Here is a 25051-nt window from a genome sequence, read left to right as displayed (position 1 = left end):
ATTCCATCTAGAACAGCGGTTCTCAACCTGTGGGTCGGGGCCCCTTTGGGGGTCACCTAAGACCATCGGAAAACACATTTCCAATGGTCTTAGGAATAATTTTATGGTTGGGGGTCACCACAACATGAGGAACTGTATTAAAGGGTCGCGGTATTAGGAAGGTTGAGAACCCATCTAGAACCTGAGAACTAGAGCGTTTCCAGATCCTATTGTGCTCTGTATACCATGAAAAGGTTTTAGTCTGGATAATTGAGTCACATACCCTACACTACATATATTAAAGGGGAACAGTCACCCTCAAAATTAATTCCAAATCCTTTTCTATTAACACTTATGGAATAGCCTTTCTAATCTGATCTGAAATGAGGTGTAGCCATCTCTGCCGACCCCGCCCTCTCTTGGCTTTACCAGGCTGAAGTACGGGAGCCCCCTGCTCACCACTTTGAGTTCCCAACTTCACTGGATTTGTTTATTATTGGTGCGGCCACTTACCAATTCTATGTTGCATCTCTATCTCTATATCTATCTTGTAATTTAAGGGTAAGAACCCATGGAGCGTTTGACTCGCCGATAGATAGATCTCTGCTACCGTAGGCGACAAACCAATCAAAAAAGGCCTTCCACCTTCGTATCGCTTCTGTAATCCGAAGTCGCACGAAGTTTCCTCCTGTAGCAATTTCACACGACTTCGGATTACCGAATCGATGCACAGGGCTTTCCATCGGTGACTCCTGTTGTTGCTGGCGGAAAGCCTTTTTGGAAAGCTTCGTTGACCACAAAAGCAGAGATCGCGGGTGACTCAACCGCTCTGTGGGTTCTAACACATCATTACTGGGGTCAGACATGCCCTCTAACCAGAAACCAAGATTGACCGTGAGACTGGATTATTAGTCTGCCATTCAGAACATTCCCTAGTTCAGGGGTGGGCAAATTTTTTGGCGCAGGGGCCACATTAACTTACAGACGGTCAGGTCGGGTCTGGCCAGTGTTACACCCAGGGCTGCCATCAGAAATCACTGGGCCTCTCAGCTCCCCCCCCAGCATCCTCCAGCTCCATTCCCCAGCATACTCCAGCTCCCTCCCAGCATCCTCCAGCTCCACCCTGAGCATCCTACAGCTCCATTCCCCAGAATCCTCCAGCTCCATTCCCCAGCATCCTCCAGCTCCATTCCCCAGCATCCTCCAGCTCCATTTGCTATCCAACCAATCAGGGCAGTCATTCTTTTATAGGGGCCCGAGTCAGCAGGCCAGCGGGCTGGATGTGGCTTGCGGGCCATAGTTTGCCCACCCCTGCCCTAGTTGCTAGGGGCATCAACCTCTTTGTTCACATGATATGATAGACCAGTGGTTCTCAACCTTCCTAATGCCGCGACCCTTTAATACAGTTCCTCATGTTGTGGTGACCCCCAACCATAAAATTATTCCTAAGACCATCGGAAATATGTGTTTTCCATTGGTCTTAGGCAACCCCTGTGAAAGGGCCTTTCAACCCCCAAAGGGGTCCTGACCCACAGGTTGAGAACCACTGTTCTAGATTGTTATAAAGTCATATCTGTGATACAGCGGAACCCAGCAGTGCTGCGACGGCTCAAAAACTGTCAAAAATCATTCAGCTTAGAAAGGACTGAAAGCACAAGTGGCCCCATGATGTTCCCTGACACCAAATTCGGGTTTCTATTCTATACGCAGGGCTGCTGAGCCCCATTAAACCATCCAAAAACAACGAAGAATGAAATGTCATAAAATATTGAAAAAGTACTAAAACTCCACTCTACATAATATGAAAAGTTGATTTATTTGGGTGTAAGTTTATCTATAGAAATCGCTAATATCCCATAAACCTACAGCGGCTCCATTACAGCTGCAAGATTCTAACAGTAAGATACGGCGGCTTCCATAGCAACAAGAGACATTTTTTCAATAGTTGTTTGGATTTATTCAGACTTCTTTTTCTTCTTCTTCTTCTTTGCCGGCTGTGTGTGAGAGTCTAACTCCTCCTCCTCCTCCCCGTGGGGTTCATCCTTCCTCTTCTTATTTTTCTTTTTTCGTTTTTTCGGTTTCTCCTCTTCATCCTCCTCATCTTTAGTTCCACCAGTCTCATTTTCAGTCTCCTGATATTTTTTATTCTTTGACTTTTTCTTTGATTGTGGCCTTTCTGTGACACACGGAGAGTCCGTATTTTCCATGTCAGGTTCGGGATCGCCGGAGCTTTGAATGGCGTCGCCCTTGTTGCGTTTCCTCTTGTTGGGCTTCTGGTTTCTCTCTGTAGAGCTCTCGTCAGGTTCTTCTTCATTAAGTACCTCCTCTTCCTGTGTAAGTTGCTCTGTGCGTTTCGACTGAGACCTCTTCAGTTCTGCCATTCGCTTTGCAAAATACTCATTTACTGACAGGGAGCTCGTCACAGTGTTTCCTGGGGGGGTTTCTATTGAGGGGCTTTGCTTTCCCGTTTCCTCTTCCTCATTTCCCTCAGACTCAACTGAAGCTTCTTCCTGCAATCAAATAAAGAAAACAAAATTTGAAATATATTTCAGCAGGATGGTATATAATATTTATATGGGTGATCTTATTTAATGGTTAAATGATTCCCTTTTCTCTGTAATAATAAAACAGTACCTGTACTTGATCCCAACTAAGATATAATTACCCCTTATTGGGGCAGAACAGCCCTATTGGGTTTATTTAATGGTTAAATGATTCCCTTTTCTCTGTAATAATAAAACAGTACCTGTACTTGATCCCAACTAAGATATAATTACCTCTTATTGGGGCAGAACAGCCCTATTGGGTTTATTTCATGGTTAAATGATTCCCTTTTCTCTGTAATAATAAAACAGTACCTGTACTTGATCCCAACTAAGATATAATTACCCCTTATTGGGGGCAGAACAGCCCTATTGGGTTTATTTAATGGTTAAATGATTCCCTTTTCTCTGTAATAATAAAACAGTACCTGTACTTGATCCCAACTAAGATATAATTACCCCTTATTGGGGGTAGAACAGCCCTATTGGGTTTATTTCATGGTTAAATGATTCCTTTTTCTCTGTAATAATAAAACAGTACCTGTACTTGATCCCAACTAAGATATAATTACCCCTTATTGGGGCAGAACAGCCCTATTGGGTTTATTTAATGGTTAAATGATTCCTTTTTCTCTGTAATAATAAAACAGTACCTGTACTTGATCCCAACTAAGATATAATTACCCCTTATTGGGGCAGAACAGCCCTATTGGGTTTATTTAATGGTTAAATGATTCCCTTTTCTCTGTAATAATAAAACAGTACCTGTACTTGATCCCAACTAAGATACAGTGGTGTGAAAAACTATTTGCCCCCTTCCTGATTTCTTATTCTTTTGCATGTTTTTCACACAAAATGTTTCTGATCATCAAACACATTTAACTATTAGTCAAAGATAACACAAGTAAACACAAAATGCAGTTTTTAAATGAGGGTTTTTATTATTTAGGGAGAAAAAAAATCCAAACCTACATGGCCCTGTGTGAAAAAGTAATTGCCCCCTGAACCTAATAACTGGTTGGGCCACCCTTAGCAGCAATAACTGCAATCAAGCGTTTGCGATAACTTGCAACGAGTCTTTTACAGCGCTCTGGAGGAATTTTGGCCCACTCATCTTTGCAGAATTGTTGTAATTCAGCTTTATTTGAGGGTTTTCTAGCATGAACCGCCTTTTTAAGGTCATGCCACAACATCTCAATAGGATTCAGGTCAGGACTTTGACTAGGCCACTCCAAAGTCTTCATTTTGTTTTTCTTCAGCCATTCAGAGGTGGATTTGCTGGTGTGTTTTGGGTCATTGTCCTGCTGCAGCACCCAAGATCGCTTCAGCTTGAGTTGACGAACAGATGGCCGGACATTCTCCTTCAGGATTTTTTGGTAGACAGTAGAATTCATGGTTCCATCTATCACAGCAAGCCTTCCAGGTCCTGAAGCAGCAAAACAACCCCAGACCATCACACTACCACCACCATATTTTGCTGTTGGTATGATGTTCTTTTTCTGAAATGCTGTGTTACTTTTACGCCAGATGTAACGGGACACGCACCTTCCAAAAAGTTCAACTTTTGTCTCGTCGGTCCACAAGGTATTTTCCCAAAAGTCTTGGCAATCATTGAGATGTTTTTTAGCAAAATTGAGACGAGCCATAATGTTCTTTTTGCTTAAAAGTGGTTTGCGCCTTGGAAATCTGCCATGCAGGCCGTTTTTGCCCAGTCTCTTTCTTATGGTGGAGTCGTGAACACTGACCTTAATTGAGGCAAGTGAGGCCTGCAGTTCTTTAGATGTTGTCCTGGGGTCTTTTGTGGCCTCTCGGATGAGTTGTCTCTGCGCTCTTGGGGTAATTTTGGTCGGCCGGCCACTCCTGGGAAGGTTCACCACTGTTCCATGTTTTTGCCATTTGTGGATAATGGCTCTCACTGTGGTTTGCTGGAGTCCCAAAGCTTTAGAAATGGCTTTATAACCTTTACCAGACTGATAGATCTCAATTACTTTTGTTCTCATTTGTTCCTGAATTTCTTTGGATCTTGGCATGATGTCTAGCTTTTGAGGTGCTTTTGGTCTACTTCTCTGTGTCAGGTAGCTCCTATTTAAGTGATTTCTTGATTGAAACAGGTGTGGCAGTAATCAGGCCTGGGGGTGTGTAGCACGGTGGATTTTATTTTGATTTTATAATGATTTACAATATACATCTGCTTTGACATATGAATCAAATCTTAGGTTTGAGTCAAGTTAAAGCAGCAGATTTTGGGACAGCTATTGTTCAAGGTACAATGTCTTTGTTTTTTTGTATATTGCTGGGTAAACAGTAAACACAGGTATTGTTACCCAGCAAATATCCTTGGAATAAACAAACAGACAGCATATAGACAATACACTTTTTAGGTACAACTTATTTGAGCAACAAATAAGGCCTTCTACAAAGTCTAGTTAATAGATTTTGTTCATGACAAAAGTTTGTACACAAGTCAGCACTTGGTGTTGGGGGTTTGCTAAGAACTCTAGTATAAAAAGGAGCCTCCACCATGGGTCAGTAGCTTCGCCTAGGACTCCTGAACGAGTGCCGGGACAATTGGATCATCGATTGGTTATCGGGAACCTGAAGGTCTTGCGCCAAAGGTTGTGGGGCTCCCCGATTGTGCTGAATTGTGCAGAACTGGCTATACTTGTAACTAATCATACTAAGATAAGTAAATCTATTTAATTCTATTATTACTTGTGTGTGTGTAAGTTATTGCTCACTAACAGTCTATCAGAAGGCTTAATCATTGATCCTGCATATTTATTAATATTTGTCATTAATGTCAATTAATACAAATTATTAATATTGATAAAGGTTAACCCCCTTTATTACATTTGGCGTAGTCGGCAGGATTAACCCTTTTGATGCTGGGAAGTGCAGTAATAACTTGTATAGAAATTGTAGAATTTATAGTGCAGCTTTGTATGGTAGTGTAGTGGCAGTATTGTAGTGGCTTGTGCAGGGCAAACATACTGTTGAAAGTTAGCAATAATGTTCTGTTGGTTGAAAAACAAAGTTAGAGGGGTAGATGATCAAACGAGCAACCTTCCCACATGGGCTAGTTCCGGACCCTGGACCCATGTTGCTCGGGATGTGATAGGAGATCAGCAACTCTCTCAGGTGACTCACCCCGATCACCTGTTGCTGAATTTGGATTTGTCTATGTGTTCCAAGGAGCAGAAGTCCTCAGCACAATTGGGTTGGTTGTGTTTTCAGGCGCTCAGGGAGGAGACAGTCCAAAGGGAGGCAGTTGAGTTTGAGCTGCAGGCAGTTAAAGATCAACTAGCCACAATGAGAGAATGTTTGCGCTCCTCATTAGCACACAATGAGGAGTTGGAGATAGAATTTACAAAATATGTGGTAAGAACTATGAGTAAAAAGCACCATAGAAAAGAGACAGAACAAGCAGAAAATGGTGTATTAGTTAAAGTAAGAACTCTTGTAAGTAAAAGAGACTAAGGGAGTGATTTATTTCTCAAGATAGAGAAACAAAATAAATGTTACATTGTGTTTAATTGTACTGTATGTTAATGTCATATGTTTTCTGTTTCAGGATTTAAGAATCTGATTATTTTGAGTTAATATGGTTTTTAATAACAGGCATCAAGAGTTGATGGATCCATTATTTTTGACACTTTTTGTTTTGTTTTTTTAAGTGCACAAATTTGTGCGTAAAGGCCTTAAGACATGTCTGTTTTTGTTAAAAAAAAAGTTTAACAATGAAACTTGAGAGTTTTTAACACTTTTTGTTGTATGTTTCTGAGAATGTGTGGGCCCACATGCATGTTGTTATGGTTTGTCTTGTCTTAATTGTGACAATGACTTAAATGTGACAGTGACTGAAAAATTCTTGACAAAGTAATACAAAATTAAGAAAGTTGTTAAAGTTGACAAAACAGATCTTAAATGCTAAGAACTGATGTTGCCTTGATCTTTTGTTTTATAGATGTTTATCAAGTGCATTAACAAATGGGTTAATAGCAAAACAATTGACAGCAAACAAGGATTTGGACATTGTTAATCTTCAATGGACATCAGTACAAAGTATTGAAGAACCTGGAATTCAGTTGAATGGTGACTTGGAAACTTAAATGGACATTGGTTTTGGACTTTATAAATGAATACTTATGTTTTGTTCAATTGTTTCCACAGACTGAAATTAGCATTGCATACACTATTGTACTAATGGTAATAGGAATGTTATGGCTTGTTACATGAACTGTAAAGTGCTAGTTAGTGGGTTTTATAGCACAGGCAGCACAGCTGAACTGTATATCTCCTATGGTATATAATATTGTGCAGTGAACCTGCAGTATAGAGCAGGCCCTGGCTGACAATCTGTAGATTTAGGCAAATGCCAGAGGTGCTGCTGTAAGATGCCATAGACAGTCACTATTTATTGGGCTGGTGGGGTCTGTTTGGGTCTCTGTGTATTTGAAATGCCAGGGTCTATTTTGAAATTAGTGTCAACAAAACTCTTTGATAAAACAGAAAGAGTGAAATTTATTATTCTGAGGGAGAAATTGTTATGTGAAACTAACAATGTCTGTAGACAAGCATTATGGTATAATTGTTGTAAGTGTGAATAGGGTAATGTAATTTTATGAGTTAGTACTGTGATGTCAATGGGGTTGGCTGAAGGAGAGTTTAGACAACTCTATATGATTGAAGTTAAAGACTACAACTTAATACACAATTCTGTTGAGGGACACAGTAGTTTACAAGAAGTCACTGTTAGACTTGATAGTATCATCCCAAGTGATTTGAATGCCCTGGGTGATTTGTGGCCTTATGGGTGGAATTTGTGGCTACTGGTGATAGACATATTTTGGAAAAGCATTGGCAGAATGTGTACTGAGGCTACAATTCTGCTGAAAGGAATTCAGTTGCCATTTGGTATATAAAAGGGGGTTAGGTACAAACAAAGTGCATGGCAGATACATAATATAGTAAACATTTTGCTTATCAAAGAAGCACTGTTTAACTATGTGAGCTGTAAAGCCTGCAAGGTAACCTGCCCTTGGCCTAATTGTTTTGAGCAGCTGATGGTCTATAATGAAAATGCAGAGCAAGAGGGATGCCTATACATGTTTGCCACATGTTTGCCCGAGATATATATCTACAAGTAGACACAGATTTTCTCACTGGACAGAAATCATTATAGAGGTGTTTTATGACTTGGGATGTAGGTGAGATGTGTTTAATCTTTTGTTAAATGTAGTGTCCTTCAGTCAGAATTACAGTCATTAATTGTTTATTTGTTTAGGGTAATGGGGACAACCAGTAAATGCATATATTGCATTGAATGCAGCATTGTATGTTATCTGTATTAGAGGACTTACCAATTTGTATACTGTTGGTTATTATTATCAAATCAGTATATTTTGTAAATCAAGGGGTGGAATGTAGCACGGTGGATTTTATTTTGATTTTATAATGATTTACAATATACATCTGCTTTGACATATGAATCAAATCTTAGGTTTGAGTCAAGTTAAAGCAGCAGATTTTGGGACAGCTATTGTTCAAGGTACAATGTCTTTGTTTTTTTGTATATTGCTGGGTAAACAGTAAACACAGGTATTGTTACCCAGCAAATATCCTTGGAATAAACAAACAGACAGCATATAGACAATACACTTTTTAGGTACAACTTATTTGAGCAACAAATAAGGCCTTCTACAAAGTCTAGTTAATAGATTTTGTTCATGACAAAAGTTTGTACACAAGTCAGCACTTGGTGTTGGGGGTTTGCTAAGAACTCTAGTATAAAAAGGAGCCTCCACCATGGGTCAGTAGCTTCGCCTAGGACTCCTGAACGAGTGCCGGGACAATTGGATCATCGATTGGTTATCGGGAACCTGAAGGTCTTGCGCCAAAGGTTGTGGGGCTCCCCGATTGTGCTGAATTGTGCAGAACTGGCTATACTTGTAACTAATCATACTAAGATAAGTAAATCTATTTAATTCTATTATTACTTGTGTGTGTGTAAGTTATTGCTCACTAACAGTCTATCAGAAGGCTTAATCATTGATCCTGCATATTTATTAATATTTGTCATTAATGTCAATTAATACAAATTATTAATATTGATAAAGGTTAACCCCCTTTATTACAGGGTGACTACAGAAATTGATATTGAAATTGAAAATTGAAATTGATAAACCACAGTTAAGTTATTTTTTAACAAGGGGGGCAATTACTTTTTCACACAGGGCAATGTAGATTTGGAGTTTTTTTTCTCCCTTAATAACGTAAACCTTCATTTAAAAACTGCATTTTGTGTTCAATTATGTTATCTTTGACTAATAGTTAACGGTTTTTGATGAGCAGAAACATTTAAGTGTGACAAACATGCAAAAGAATAAGAAATCAGAAAGGGGGCAAATAGTTTTTCACACCACTGTATAATTACCCCTTATTGGGGCAGAACAGCCCTATTGGGTTTATTTAATGGTTAAATGATTCCCTTTTCTCTGTAATAATAAAACAGTACCTGTACTTGATCCCAACTAAGATATAATTACCCTTTATTGGGGGCAGAACAGCCCTATTGGGTTTATTTCATGGTTAAATGATTCCCTTTTCTCTGTAATAATAAAACAGTACCTGTACTTGATCCCAACTAAGATATAATTACCCCTTATTGGGGGCAGAACAGCCCTATTGGGTTTATTTAATGGTTAAATGATTCCCTTTTCTCTGTAATAATGAAACAGTACCTGTACTTGATCCCAACTAAGATATAATTACCCTTTATTGGGGGCAGAACAGCCCTATTGGGTTTATTTAATGGTTAAATGATTCCCTTTTCTCTGTAATAATAAAACAGTACCTGTACTTGATCCCAACTAAGATATAATTACCCCTTATTGGGGCAGAACAGCCCTATTGGGTTTATTTAATGGTTAAATGATTCCCTTTTCTCTGTAATAATAAAACAGTACCTGTACTTGATCCCAACTAAGATATAATTACCCCTTATTGGGGGCAGAACAGCCCTATTGGGTTTATTTAATGGTTAAATGATTCCCTTTTCTCTGTAATAATAAAACAGTACCTGTACTTGATCCCAACTAAGATATAATTACCCCTTATTGGGGGCAGAACAGCCCTATTGGGTTTATTTAATGGTTAAATGATTCCCTTTTCTCTGTAATAATAAAACAGTACCTGTACTTGATCCCAACTAAGATATAATTACCCCTTATTGGGGCAGAACAGCCCTATTGGGTTTATTTAATGGTTAAATGATTCCCTTTTCTCTGTAGTAATAAAACAGTACCTGTACTTGATCCCAACTAAGATATAATTCTGGATAACAGGTCCCATACCTGTATATATACAGGTATATATGACTTGAATAACTGGGACCTGGGAATTTTCAGATAAGGGGTCTTTCCCTGATGAGGAGCCAATGCCACTTGGCTACTAAACTCAGAGATTCAAACAAAGTTAAAGATCACGTACATGGTACTGGGTTATTACTGAGACAGAGCAAACCAGTAGAATATAGAGGTTTATTGCAATAGTATATGGTATTATTCCGCAGCACCGTACAATAAATGGGAATATATACTGAGCCAATAACCGATAAAGAGTAAGATATTCCATTTTAGCATTCAGTACTTTAGAGCTTTCTGGATAACAGACCTTGTATAATTTCCATATCCATCCTTGTCTGCTAAATATGATCATTATTGTATTTTCACACAGTATTAACACCCCCGCAATGTACATAACGAACATATAAACACTTTAAATGATGACACATTGCCAAATCTTTTACTTTTCATTGAGTGGGTAAGAAACTTAGCCGGCCCGGCCTTCACCTCTCAATGAAGTTATCTATCAATGTCAAATGCTTCTCCGCTCGCTCCCGGGAGAGCCGCCATTAGGCAGAGAAGATATATAGCGTGTCAATATCCCACTGACCAATTGGCCATTTAGCTTTAGTAACGAAGAGAAGCTTAATGCAACTTGAGGGTGACACCTAGAAAAAGTAACGATCAAAAAAACCAATGGGATAGGTCACCAAGTCTGAAGAAGCCCCCAAACCTCCCACCGCCGGGAATGTCGGGGGGTCTTTTGACAATTTTTTTTTTTTTTCAACCTAAATTATTTTACTGAATTTCAAGTAAGTTTGCTGTGTAGTGGAACCCAGTAAAGAAAGGATGTCATTGGCCAATCAGTGAGGCAGCAAAAAAACTGACTGCTTTGCCAACCTGACTGTCACTTGTCAAGCTGTATGAACTGCACAAATATGGCTGCCCCCTCATAGAGGGACAGGGGGGATTAGACAGGCAATGTCTTTTATGGTAAAAGATAATTAGTAATTAAAGCTTTACTTTCTGGTGTAAGTATCACTTTAATACATTTTGACCTGAGCAGTAGAATTCCTACGGTTCCTGGGTAAAGGTCGGAGTGCCTCAGTTTGTGTGAAACCTGCCATTTTGCATGCAGCCGCCAGTTAGGGAAACTGGCAACACTCGTTTCAATGTACTCTTTCTTCTCCCCTGAATTCCCCTTCTGACAGATTAATGAGTGTAACTGACAGATGATATGAAGTAATGCTCCTCGCTGGTATAAACACTTTCACCCCTCCTTCCCCCTTGGCTGGGATACATGTGCTGAAGGAGGCATTTTGCTCCTGGAATTAAAGATCCCCTTGGTCACCAACTCCTATATTGATAAAGAATCTAATAAGCACGGGCCAGTGCTCACAGAGCTAGCAGGGCATGGAGACAGGCGGAACGGTGCCAGGACTAGGAAACTATTCAACCCGGGGAGAGCAGAAGGGAAAGCATAAATCACCGAGAGATCCTCGTCTGTGCCAGCGCTGTGCCCAGTTGCCCCTACTGTCTGCAATGCTCCCTGCTCACACAGCCATGGCAACTTCATAGGCTACTGGCTCTTTTGGCTCTGCTGCTGTTACTGAAGATGATTTAATCATTAATCCACATGGGTCACTGGGAAATTCCAAGGAATAAAGAAAGCAGAGATCATCTCTAACCCACGGATATGTTATTTGCCTTTCTCTTGCTTCTCAATACTCAAATATACACCCTAAACCAAGATGCTTGCATGGCTAGTTTGGGAACCAAAGAGGATTCTATCTATACCAGGGATCCCCAACTTTTATACCCACAAGTCACATGGAAAAGAGTGTTGGGGAGCAACACAGGCATGAAAAGCTTCCTGGGGTGCCAATAAGAGCTATAATTGGCTACTTAATAGTGGACTGGCAGCCTACAGGAGGCTCTGGTTGGCATTATACTTGGTTTTTATGCAACCAAACTTTGCCATCAAGTCAGGAATTAAAAAATAACTCCCTGGTTTGGGGGCACTGAGAGCAACATCCAAGGGGTTGGGGAGCAACATGTTTTCAAAGTTCTAGAACTGTGCGTATTTTCTGCGATTTTTTCGTTAATTTGCGACAATTTGTTGTACAAAACCGTATTTGTGGCAACGAGTAGGAAAGTTCCGGATTCATTCAAGCTTCGGTATGGTGACTTTCCTTGGGTGCCATTGAGCCCTATGGGAGGCTTCCAAGCCATTTACGATTGTTTGGATACAAAAATTTTGTGATTGCAAACGATCATTTCAATGAGAAAATTTCGGATCGCAAGTACGAAATTTTTGTATTCCAATGGAAAGAATTTTCATGACATTTGCGATCATCAGAACTGATCGGATTTCGTGATTCGGATTCGGACCTTAGTGAATCTGGCCCTAAATGTTACCCACAATAAAGAGTTGAAGGACAGCAAATACACACTGTAACCAGTGGGAACAATATATTCGCTCTTATCACCAACGCTCTAAAAAAAGGCCACACAACCAACAATGTATTGGGCCCTCCAACACTCTCAATGATGTATTTGGTCCTTCAACACTCAGAGAATTCAGAGAAGAAATCTTCCCCTCCACAAAAAAAAATACAGGTACAGGACCCATTATGGAACGCTCAGGAGTTTTTGGATCACCATCCATACCATCCAAAATCCATAATAAAAAAAATAATTTAAACATTAAATAAACCCAATATTTGCCACAAATATGGATAAATGTAGCTTTGATAAAATCAAGTACAAGATAAGTTCTGGATAATGGATCCTAAAATGGCACGTGTACTAATAGTAACCCATTAACTGCTTCCAACCAAAATACATTTCATTTCTTTGTTATATCTTGGAACTCAGATACGACCAACCTTTATCAGTTGCTGTATATGAAATCCCAGAAACCCCAAAGACGGCCCATCATACCAATGTTCTGTTTGATGACAAGAATATCCCATGTGGATACACTAAAACCAGGACGGGATCCCAACTGCCTACTGACCTGATAAGGTTGCGAAATATCTCATTTTATTTGCTTTAAAGTTATAGGTGACATGGTTTAAACATGAAATAATGCCAAAGATTCATCATAAAGAGCCCAAATTATAGTTATTTACTCAGAACGGCAATATAATTATTGGAGGTTGTAATTATACAATAAACGAAGTGCATCAATATAATTCGTTTAGACAATGGGGCCTTAATGAGATGCTAGCGGTGCAATCCTCTTACATGTATAGATTCAGACGTAGGCGCTACAAGCGATTGGCTTTCTTGGGACTGTAGCAATCCAATAAAGGAAAAAAAATATTAAAGATGAAAGGCACGACGCGCCCAATATTACAAATCAGAATGATCTAGATGTGTCTATAAACTGAAGCATAGGGAAACTATTTAGCACATATTTCCAGTCAGATAAGTATGACGAGGCAACCGCCGCCGCCGCCGCCGGACGGGATTCGCTGGGAGTAATGATTGTGTTTATTCCCAACTACGACCCAAGGAAAGTTATAGCGAAAATCGACATTCACAGAACGAAGATCTTTCCGTACGGTGGGGATTAACTTCAATAAAAAGGGATTAAATAGAAATAAAAGTCGAAGGGACTCTTTGTTCTTAGGGCTCGTTAAACCATCAAGCGATCCCGTCAGATCTGGCTGCCGATCAGGAAGAGGCAGAGTGAGACAAGTAGAAACGTGAGGTTTCCATGGGTAGGAGATGGCGGAGGCTAGAGGCAACCCTATGGCACAGCAACCAGCCGATTGCAACACCGGCCAATAAAAATGCCTCTCAACAACAAACCTACTTGATGTTCGTGCCACCTTGGAAGTCAATAAAGACGTATTAGGTTCAAATGTAAAAATAAAATAGAAATCACATATTAATATAGAGGTGTATAAGAGGGAGGATGTAGCAAAGTTTGAGTTTAATCTCAGAGATTTTCACTTGTTTCGATCTTGTTTATAGCAATTTCTGAAAGACTTTGGGAGCCGAAACCTACAGAGATTATTATTATTATTATTAACATCTATTTATAAAGCACCAACATATCCCGCAGCGCTGTACAATAAGTGGGTTACATACATTGGACATACAGAGTAACATATAAAGCAATCAGTAACCGATACAAGAGGTGAAGGGAGCCCTGCCCAAAAGAGCTTACACTCTACAAGGAGTAACATATAAAGCAATTAATAACCGATACAAGAGGTGAAGGGAGCCCTGCCCAAAAGAGCTTACACTCTACAAGGAGTAACATATAAAGCAACCAATAACCGATACAAGAGGGGAAGAGAGCCCTGCCCAAAAGAGCTTACACTCTACAAGGAGTAACATATAAAGCAACCAATAACCGATACAAGAGGGGAAGAGAGCCCTGCCCAAAAGAGCTTACACTCTACAAGGAGTAACATATAAAGCAACCAATAACCGATACAAGAGGGGAAGGGAGCCCTGCCCAAAAGAGCTTACACTCTACAAGGAGTAACATATAAAGCAATCAATAACCGATACAGGAGGGGAAGAGAGCCCTGCCCAAAAGAGCTTACACTCTACAAGGAGTAACATATAAAGCAACCAATAACCGATACAAGAGGGGAAGGGAGCCCTGCCCAAAAGAGCTTACACTCTACAAGGAGTAACATATAAAGCAATCAGTAACCGATACAAGAGGTGAAGGGAGCCCTGCCCAAAAGAGCTTACAATCTACAAGGAGTAACATATAAAGCAATCAATAACCGATACAGGAGGGGAAGAGAGCCCTGCCCAAAAGAGCTTACACTCTACAAGGAGTAACATATAAAGCAACCAATAACCGATACAAGAGGGGAAGAGAGCCCTGCCCAAAAGAGCTTACACTCTACAAGGAGTAACATATAAAGCAACCAATAACCGATACAAGAGGGGAAGAGAGCCCTGCCCAAAAGAGCTTACACTCCATTCAAAACAACGGGCACATCAATAAATGTTTGAAGTGGTTGAGAGGAAATCTGCGTCAATTGTAAGAGGGTTCTTAATGGTTCTTGGGAATTCTTGAGTAGTTTTACCATTAAAGGGTATGGGAGCCTTGCACAATTATAGGAGACTTATATAAAAAATTATGAATGTACCAGGGAATTATATTCCTCTAGATATAGAAGGATTGTGCTTAAAAAGTTGTGTATTCGACTAATTTATTGAAAAATTCTGTCAAAACCCCACTAGTCCCGCCCCTCTGTTCCACTTCCTGCTGGCTGAGTTCTCTGGATGTGCAGGGGGGCCGGCGGCACTGTAGGATAGGAACCAGCAGCTAGGCTGACCTGATAGGGAACTGAAGCCTGTCTGTGCTTGTGTAACTGCAGGGCTGTGATTGGCTATCCCCCTCCTACTGTGCTTCTGGGAGGGACCGTTAGGACACGCCCACCCCTCATTTGGAACACAGACAGAGACCTGAGAGGATCTATAGGGAGCCCCAATAAAGGGGCCATTGTTACAGATAGGATTAATGTTTAGCCCAAAGGGAAACCAGCACCATGTATTATTCATAACTGCCTACAGGGTTAGGGTTTTTCCCATTTATCCAATATGTCTCCTTTATAAAAAAATAATTCCCCCCATATTGTAACACTCTAGATGTAATTTGGATAGGGATAATATACCCTTTATAGCCTCATAACATTAGGTCAAAACAAACAACTCTTACTTTTAATATTTTATATGTTCCATGACATTTCATGTATGTGAAAAAAAATGAATAACCTGATAATAAATAGAAATAATGAAGATGCGGATTAAGATTAAGGCCGTACATGAACAACCAACCAGATATTGGCCCAATTTGGCCACCAAAGAGCAACATCTATGATTGAAAGCAAATATGGGCCCCACTGAGCACTGCCATAGTGGTTCTAAACCAAGAGGGCTTATTGTACAGCGCTGCGGGATATGTTGGCGCTTTATAAATAAATAATAATAATAATAATAATAATAAAGAGGGCATTTGATTCATTTAGGGTTGCCACCTGTCTGGTTTTGACCCGGACGGCCCGGTTTTTGGAAGGGCTCTCTATGTCCAAACCTCCTGCCCGTTTTCCCAAATTAGGAAAACCAGGCAGGACTCGGTAACATTGATGGGGCAATTGGCTAATTGGAGATCGCCGCATCAAAGCCCCGCCCCTGTGATGCCATGGCCCCAACTCCTCCCCGCTCCGTGATGTCACAGCCCCGCCTCTTCCTTGTCCCCCCTGTCCAGCTAAAAAAGCCGGCAGAGGATGTAGTTTACTTTTCCTTTTTTACATTTCAGTAAATAATGGTACTTTCAGCAACGATATACAAACACAGACACAGTCTGTAGATATGTACAGGATCCATTCCAAATCCTTATTAGCCGTTCCATAAAGGGTTTTCTGAGCTTTTAAAGCTTCCCAGGCTGCTCAGGGCACAATAAGCAATCCCTGCACTGCGGGATAATTCCTCATCCGACCCATCAGCGCCTAATTGATTGTTCTATTGTCATGTCAAATTTCAGGTCACAGAGTCTTGTAATTCCAAATATATTTCTGCAAATAGTTTCCCAGTGTGTAACAACATCGCCGTGTAGTTCCCTCTCTCTGGCGTTGGTCTGGCTAAAGCTTATCCACACGTCTACAATAGGCAATAGGCTGTAGGGCAGAAACGTAAAGGGAAACTAAACCCCCAGAATGAATACGTAACCAACAGACAGTTTATATCATATTAAGTGGCCTATTAAATAATCTCCCCAAACTGGAATATATATATCAGTAAATATTGCCCTTTTATATCCTTTCCCTTGAGCCGCCATTTAGTGATGGGCTGGGTGCCCCCTCAGAGATCAGCTGACAGGAAGTGATGCAGCTCTAACTGTAACAGGAAGTAGTGTGGGAGCAAAAGGCAGAACTCTGCCCATTCATTGGCTGATGGGGCCTAGCATGTATGTGTGCCTTGGCTTGTTTGTGTGCACTGTGACTCCTATGATCCCAGGGGGCGGCCCTTAGTACCTAAAATGGCAGTTTCCTATTTAGGATTACCCAATGGCACATACTGCTAAACAAGTATATTTATATGAAAATGGTTTATTTAGATGGAGCAGGGTTTTACATATGAGCTGTTTATGCGATAAATTTTTATAGAGACCTACATTGTTTGGGGGGGGGGGGGGGGGGGGTTTAGATTTCCATTAATAAAGGTCCTCTTATAGCCTACAGAGGCGGCTTGGCCCCTCCTGCTTTGCTTCTGTATATCAGCACTGCTAGCTAAGCACAGGCCAAAATGAATGGAGGATGTAAGGGATCTGCCAACAGAGGGCAAGAAACTAAAGTCTTACATTTACATGGGAGAGCTTCCTGTGCTGCTTCATGACTTGCTGGACAGGCTTGTCGGTTGGTCAGCCCCTAGAAAAGGGGGACATTTAATGCTTCTGTAAGTAGTTGTTACCTGAAGATCCTAAACCTGATCAACCTGGCACTTACAGCTCCTAAAGCTAACCGGCTACTGCCACACAAATATGGCCGCCCCCTCATAGAGGAACATGGGGAGGATCAGATAGGCAATGTACAAGCATTGGGCAGATACTATTATGGCAGAATTACTTTTATGGCAGAAAAGATATAAACAGATATTCCTCTGTTTGCCCATATGCTGCTCATACATGGGAACAACACTATTGTTTTTTGGTTGAGCTCCATGACCTGAGATAAGATTCCCTGAAGCATATTCTGATTATCAATGGCGCTCATATTTGTAATGAAATAGCTTGGTACTTACAAGGTGCTTGGCACACAACGCTGGGCAATAACTATGTCTTGATAATAACAGAACTTTTACATGACGTATAAAGTCTGCTTTACATTTCATACTTTAAGCATAGTAACGTATCTACTACTCCCTTCACATCCTCTTTGGAGCAAAATACTCTGTAGCATAAATAATTAGTGCTTAAGGCAGGGGTGGCCAAAACGTTGATCGCGGTCCACCAGTTGATCCCCCGTGGATTTCTAGTGGACCTCATGTGACATCTATGACCCTAGCAGACATGCATCCATCTAAAAATAACAAACCTTAGGAAGCAACAGTTGTACTAAACCTAACAAGTATTTTATAAAGTATAAAGTATTTTTTATAAATGAAGGTATGAAGAACTTGTCATTTAGATGCTCATATTTATCCTTTATTTATCATTTAAGTAACAAAACTAACCATTAGGGCAAAATCATCCACTAAGAATGACCCGGGCTGTAAAGATATGCAACATGTGGTGGGGAAACGTTCCATATAATGCTGAGGAGTACATGTATGGGCTTCCTTTCCAATCTGTTGGTTTCTCTTTGTGAACCAGTGATTGTAGGTACGGTTATGGTAATGTATGAAACAAAGGACTTCAAACCAGGGGGGCCCAAAAGGTAGATTACGGTTTACCAGTAGATCCCATTAAAGTTTCTGGTAGGCCTCAAGGTGGAATGCAGTGGGGTGACATCCCGCCATTCCCCCCCCCCCCCCCCCCCATACTGGAGCTTTTGAGTGCGGCTGCTCAAGCCATTCGTCTTTGTAGTTTCACCCCAGTATAGAAGATTGTCCCCACTGGGCCGCTGTAGATATCTGATCCCACTTTATAAATGTTTCTGTGTGCAGACTACAAAGTGGGCCATGAAGAAGGGAAGTAAAAACTACTCCAATCCTTTCACATTAAACCTGAAGTTGGCACTTGAATATTGTTATGGGCATTAAATGTGAATTTGCCACTGCATTTATATATCACTATGTGTATTTGTTAAACACTGATACTTTTTCTTGCTTATTGCGCCAAATGATAGACGTCCAAGAGGCCAAGAGTAGATCACATGGTGACAAAGTCTGGGCACCCCTGGGTTAAACTATTTCTACTATAGCAGTTACAATTAAAAAGTAGCGATGCACCGAAATCAACTATTTTGGGATTTGGCCGAACCCTGAATGCTTTGTGAAAGATTCGGCCAAATACTGAATCCCAAAAGCCTGAGAAAGGCCAAACCCAATCCTGGATTCAGCACCTTCCCTATTAAAACCTAAAGCTTCGTGGCTTCCTCGTTACATTTCACAACATAAAGATGAGAAACAAGGCAAGTATTTAGGCAAAAACCCACAGTAAGCGGTATTGCCCCATTCAAATGGTATCGGCTATAACTTAGTTACAGTCAAAACTAATAAAATCTAAACATGATTTACAGTGAATGGAATGTTCCCCCCATAACCCTCGGCTATGTGTGTATGAGAAATCCTGAACAATAACGTGGGGCTAAATGATACATCCCCACCATAAATTTGCAGGGGCCATACGGCGATGTATTTAATAAACTTCTGACTCCTCCCTATGGCGCAGCTGGCCTTTCTGGCACCGAGGGGAGTTAATGCACGTTCCATGTACACGTGAGGCTCCAAGGCACGAACACGGAAGAGCAAAAGATAAATGCCACGCGTTCCATACCGCGTCGCGGCCAATCGTTTTCCATAGGCGGTGGCGTTATTTTGCAATAAGTGGGTCCTTAAGGTAATGATTAAGTTATTAGCCTGTGTATTTATAAGTTCATCGGTAACATAAACACATAAATATGTTTAATTTCCACATTTCAATGTAGTGAGTGGGTCCCCGAGAGTAATGATTGGATTATAGGCTTCCCGGGAGTGACATTACTGGGACCGGTGACAAAAATAAGGAGAATCTTTACATTTCAAGGTAGCGTTTTGGAGATGTAGCAATGCTTTCCCAAACAAACTGTTGAGTAAGAAGAACTAGATGATCCCAAAACATTGCAATGTCTCTGATTAACTGGACTCGACACCCAATAGGATTGTTCTGCCCCAATAAAGGGTAATTATATCTTAGTTGGGATCAAGTACAGGTACTGTTTTATTATTACAGAGAAAAGGGAATCATTTAACCATTAAATAAACCCAATAGGGCTGTTCTGCCCCCAATAAGGGGTAATTATATCTTAGTTGGGATCAAGTACAGGTACTGTTTTATTATTATAGAGAAAAGGGAATCATTTAACCATGAAATAAACCCAATAGGGCTGTTCTGCCCCAATAAGGGGTAATTATATCTTAGTTGGGATCAAGTACAGGTACTGTTTTATTATTACAGAGAAAAGGGAATTATTTAACCATGAAATAAACCCAATAGGGCTGTTCTGCCCCAATAAGGGGTAATTATATCTTAGTTGGGATCAAGTACAGGTACTGTTTTATTATTACAGAGAAAAGGGAATCATTTAACCATGAAATAAACCCAATAGGGCTGTTCTGCCCCAATAAGGGGTAATTATATCTTAGTTGGGATCAAGTACAGGTACTGTTTTATTATTACAGAGAAAAGGGAATCATTTAACCATGAAATAAACCCAATAGGGCTGTTCTGCCCCAATAAGGGGTAATTATATCTTAGTTGGGATCAAGTACAGGTACTGTTTTATTATTACAGAGAAAAGGGAATCATTTAACCATTAAATAACCCAATAGGGCTGTTCTGCCCCCAATAAGGGGTAATTATATCTTAGTTGGGATCAAGTACAGGTACTGTTTTATTATTACAGAGAAAAGGGAATCATTTAACCATTAAATAACCCAATAGGGCTGTTCTGCCCCAATAAGGGGTAATTATATCTTAGTTGGGATCAAGTACAGGTACTGTTTTATTATTACAGAGAAAAGGGAATCATTTAACCATGAAATAAACCCAATAGGGCTGTTCTGCCCCAATAAGGGGTAATTATATCTTAGTTGGGATCAAGTACAGGTACTGTTTTATTATTACAGAGAAAAGGGAATCATTTAACCATGAAATAAACCCAATAGGGCTGTTCTGCCCCAATAAGGGGTAATTATATCTTAGTTGGGATCAAGTACAGGTACTGTTTTATTATTACAGAGAAAAGGGAATCATTTAACCATGAAATAAACCCAATAGGGCTGTTCTGCCCCAATAAGGGGTAATTATATCTTAGTTGGGATCAAGTACAGGTACTGTTTTATTATTACAGAGAAAAGGGAATCATTTAACCATGAAATAAACCCAATAGGGCTGTTCTGCCCCAATAAGGGGTAATTATATCTTAGTTGGGATCAAGTACAGGTACTGTTTTATTATTACAGAGAAAAGGGAATCATTTAACCATTAAATAACCCAATAGGGCTGTTCTGCCCCCAATAAGGGGTAATTATATCTTAGTTGGGATCAAGTACAGGTACTGTTTTATTATTACAGAGAAAAGGGAATCATTTAACCATGAAATAAACCCAATAGGGCTGTTCTGCCCCAATAAGGGGTAATTATATCTTAGTTGGGATCAAGTACAGGTACTGTTTTATTATTACAGAGAAAAGGGAATCATTTAACCATGAAATAAACCCAATAGGGCTGTTCTGCCCCAATAAGGGGTAATTATATCTTAGTTGGGATCAAGTACAGGTACTGTTTTATTATTACAGAGAAAAGGGAATCATTTAACCATGAAATAAACCCAATAGGGCTGTTCTGCCCCAATAAGGGGTAATTATATCTTAGTTGGGATCAAGTACAGGTACTGTTTAATTATTAAAGAGAAAAGGGAATCAATTTTAAAATTCTGAATTATTTGATTAAAATGGAGTTTATGGGAGAAGGATAACGGGGGTCCGATACCTGTACTAGTAATCTAAACGGCAGAAACAAGCAATATTTATGTTTAATGAAAGCAATTACGCCATATAAGAGAAAGAGCAGCGATGTCCCAAGGCTCCTATATACACACACATAACAAAGAGGATTTACTGGAATTAAAAGCTTAAGGGTTATTAGCTAATGAGACACAATCAAGCTTGCTAAGCAACACAAATAAATCTTAAACAAATTAATAAAATTAATTAAGAGAACTACGGATAAAACCCAAACATGAAAGACTATTTTATGGCACAAATAAGTTTTATATATGGGTGTGCACTTGTAAAGTAGGAATTACGGCAGTGAAACGCATATAACCCGAGTTTAACAGGGATGAGACACCGCACAGATACACGGTGTGTATAATCCGCAGGTCGGATATTAATGCTAAACGAGCTTCTGGGTTGCACATTAAACACCCTGCCTGTAGACTGAAGTCAACATTTAGACTGTATGAAGTTTGGCACCAAGTACCGGGGACACCTGCTCCGTGGCTGGGTCCTTCCATAATTTATTCTTTGGGAAATCCACTAAATTTATTGCCCTCGTGAATACGGACTAATTACATGTTTTACCCACAGGTGTAAGGGCTGCTTTCCCTAGCATTCAGCCATCGCTGGATATATTCTTTCTTTCTATAAACATTCAAGCAAGGACAGGCCGAGGCCAAGTGAAAACTAAAGTATTATTATTATTATTATTTTTCATTTATTCCAAGTTCCTTCGCAGTCTTTTGCACCCCAAAAGTACGGAGATTAAGAGGAAAGAGAAGGAAATGAGAAATAGTTCAAATGTAACGTGGAAAGACAACAAGAGTAGGAATTACTTTGCCATTAATTTACAATGATATATATATGAAATCCTACTGCACTCAGCGTAAATGTAAAACTCCTAAAGCTCCGGATGGGTGGAAAGGGCCACGTTCCGTGACAGAATAGGGGAGATTTAATGCGATCCCATCGCACTTCGCTGTCTCTGTATTAAAGAACATTTGGTCGTCGTGTTCACGGATCTTGGATGCCCATAGGGCTTGATATTTTTCCCTTAATCCTGTTCTTTATTATTAATACAATGGGGCTGATTCACTAAAGGTCGATAAAACGAGCGCTATTTATAGCAAGTGTTAAAAATGTTATCGCTTCTTAGGCTGATGCCACACGTGGCGTTTTTCTGCTGCGTATTTTCTAATTCTCTCGGCGGCTGAAAAACGCCTGATATCATCATCCATAGAAATAGCTTGAAAAGACGCGACGCAAACCACACAATGTGTAAATACGCTAGAAAACGCCTAAGCACGGATTTTTCAAGCGTAGGCCGAAATACGCCAGTATTTGCAAAGCAAGCTATTCCTATGGATACGCAAAGGCAGCTGCCAGACCTAGCGGAAATACGCAGCGTTTTTTGCTATTTCGCACTATTAGCACCATGGAAACGGGATTTGCTTATGTCACCAGTACTAGGCTGAAAAACGCCATGTGTAGCATCAGCCTTATTTTTTGCGACTTAACACTCGATTCATTAAAAGGACAGGCGTCATAATTAAGACGCGATGTTCTTTGCGTTATTTAACTCGCAATCAGCGTTTTTCTTGCTTTATTTCCCACTGCATGTGATATATCTCGCTGCCTGCGATATTAGCGCACGATATTACGCGCTATTAGTAGTAACCATTACTTTTCACACAGACTAATGCGATATTTAGCGCATTTAACGCTTCATATGTGTTTGTGAATCATGCGTTAGTATTATTTCTATTTGCTAATTAACGCAGTGAGAGGAAAATAACGCGTTGCGATAGCGCATTTTTTTGCGCATGTGATATGTGAAATGACTTTGATGAATCAGGACTTGATTGTCGCGTGCTTTTTAACGCAAAAAAGCATGCGATAAGCCGTGAATTGGCCCCAATGTGTATAGTTAAGGCATTCATGTATCAAAGATTGAACTGGAATTATTAATATTTTCTTCCAAAAAATTGGAATTTATCTAAATTTTTTCCAAATCCGTTGGCTGTAATGTTTAACGTTTAATGGTTTGCTCATCAAGGTATTTCCCACACTGTCCTTTTCATTATTAAGGGATTGTTTGTCCGGTAAAATCAATCAAACTCTATAGTTTCCTATTGTACACGAGTCAGTATAATTATCAGCCAACTGATACTAGGGATGCACCGAATCCCGGCTTTTTTTAAGGATTTGGTTTCAGGTGGATCTGCGGCCCTGGCCGAACCGAACCATAATTAGCATAAATTAGCATACACTAATTAGAATTCGGCATTAAAAAGGGTTAAATGGAAAGGGTCCAATCATATCCCCTTCTGATCATAATCAGCATATACTAATCAGCATTCGGATTCGGTTTGGGATTCGGCCGAATCCTGCTGGGTGGGTCGGGGGGTTCAGCCGAATCCTGCTGGGTGGGTCTGGGGGTTCAGCCAAATCCTGCTGGGTGGGTCGGGGGGGTTCAGCCGAATCCTGCTGGGTGGGTCGGGGGGGTTCAGCCGAATCCTGCTGGGTGGGTCGGGGGGGTTCAGGCAAATCCTGCTGGGTGGGTTAGGGGGTTCAGCCGAATCCTGCTGGGTGGGTTCGGGGGTTCAGCCGAATCCTGCTGGGTGGGTTCGGGGGTTCAGCCGAATCCTGCTGGGTGGGTCGGGGGGTTCAGCCAAATCCTGCTGGGTGGGTTCGGGGGTTCAGCCAAATCCTGCTGGGTGGGTTCGGGGGTTCTGCCGAATCCTGCTGGGTGGGTTCGGGGGTTCAGCCGAATCCTGCTGGGTGGGTTCGGGGGTTCAGCCGAATCCTGCTGGGTGGGTTCGGGGGTTCAGCCGAATCCTGCTGGGTGGGTTCGGGGGTTCAGCCGAATCCTGCTGGGTGGGTTCGGGGGTTCAGCCGAATCCTGCTGGGTGGGTTCAGGGGTTCAGCCGAACCCAAAAAAGTGGTTTCGGTGCATCCCTAACTGATACATAAAGTTTATGGGGCAACTTTATCAATCTTCAGTAAAACCATAACGTTATAAGTAAAACTTTATTTTTTTTACCATTTGATAATGGGTTTAACCATTATATCCTGGAAACATCTGCTGGGAACTGTTCCTAAACCTGGGAGGCTTCTATAGGAAAGTCATTTACATTCAGACAAAAATTCAACTGTTTTTGAATCTGGACAAAAATGACTGTCCCTTAATATTATTATTAACATTTATTTATAAGGCGCCAACATATCCCGCAGCGCTGTACAATAAGTGGGTTTCATACATTGGGCATACAGAGTAACATATAAAGCAATCAATAACCGATACAAGAGGGGAAGGGAGCCCTGCCCAAAAGAGCTTACACTCTACAAGGAGTAACATATAAAGCAATCAGTAACCGATACAAGAGGGGAAGGGAGCCCTGCCCAAAAGAGCTTACAATCTACAAGGAGTAACATATAAAGCAATCAATAACCGATACAGGAGGGGAAGGGAGCCCTGCCCAAAAGAGCTTACACTCTACAAGGAGT

General features: G+C 40.6%; 1 protein-coding gene across 2 annotated transcripts in view; it reads right to left on the bottom strand.

Annotated features, from left to right (window-relative positions):
* Positions 1-1772: 1772 nt before the first annotated feature.
* pinx1 (PIN2 (TERF1) interacting telomerase inhibitor 1) overlaps positions 1773-25051 on the bottom strand; it is an 89274-nt gene continuing 65995 nt past the window's right edge. Inside the window, 3 exon segments of one of the 2 annotated variants that reach the window (NM_001004938.1) lie at positions 1773-2191; positions 2194-2201; positions 2203-2489. In NM_001004938.1, the coding sequence (NP_001004938.1) occupies positions 1935-2191; positions 2194-2201; positions 2203-2489 (552 nt within the window). In that variant the 3' untranslated portion in view covers positions 1773-1934. 2 annotated transcript variants of the gene reach the window in all.

This window comes from Xenopus tropicalis, chromosome 5, assembly GCF_000004195.4.
Source record: "Xenopus tropicalis strain Nigerian chromosome 5, UCB_Xtro_10.0, whole genome shotgun sequence".
NCBI classification, from domain to species: Eukaryota; Metazoa; Chordata; class Amphibia; order Anura; family Pipidae; genus Xenopus; species Xenopus tropicalis.
Note: the sequence above shows the minus strand (reverse complement) of the source record. Positions and strands in the feature narration are given on the sequence as shown.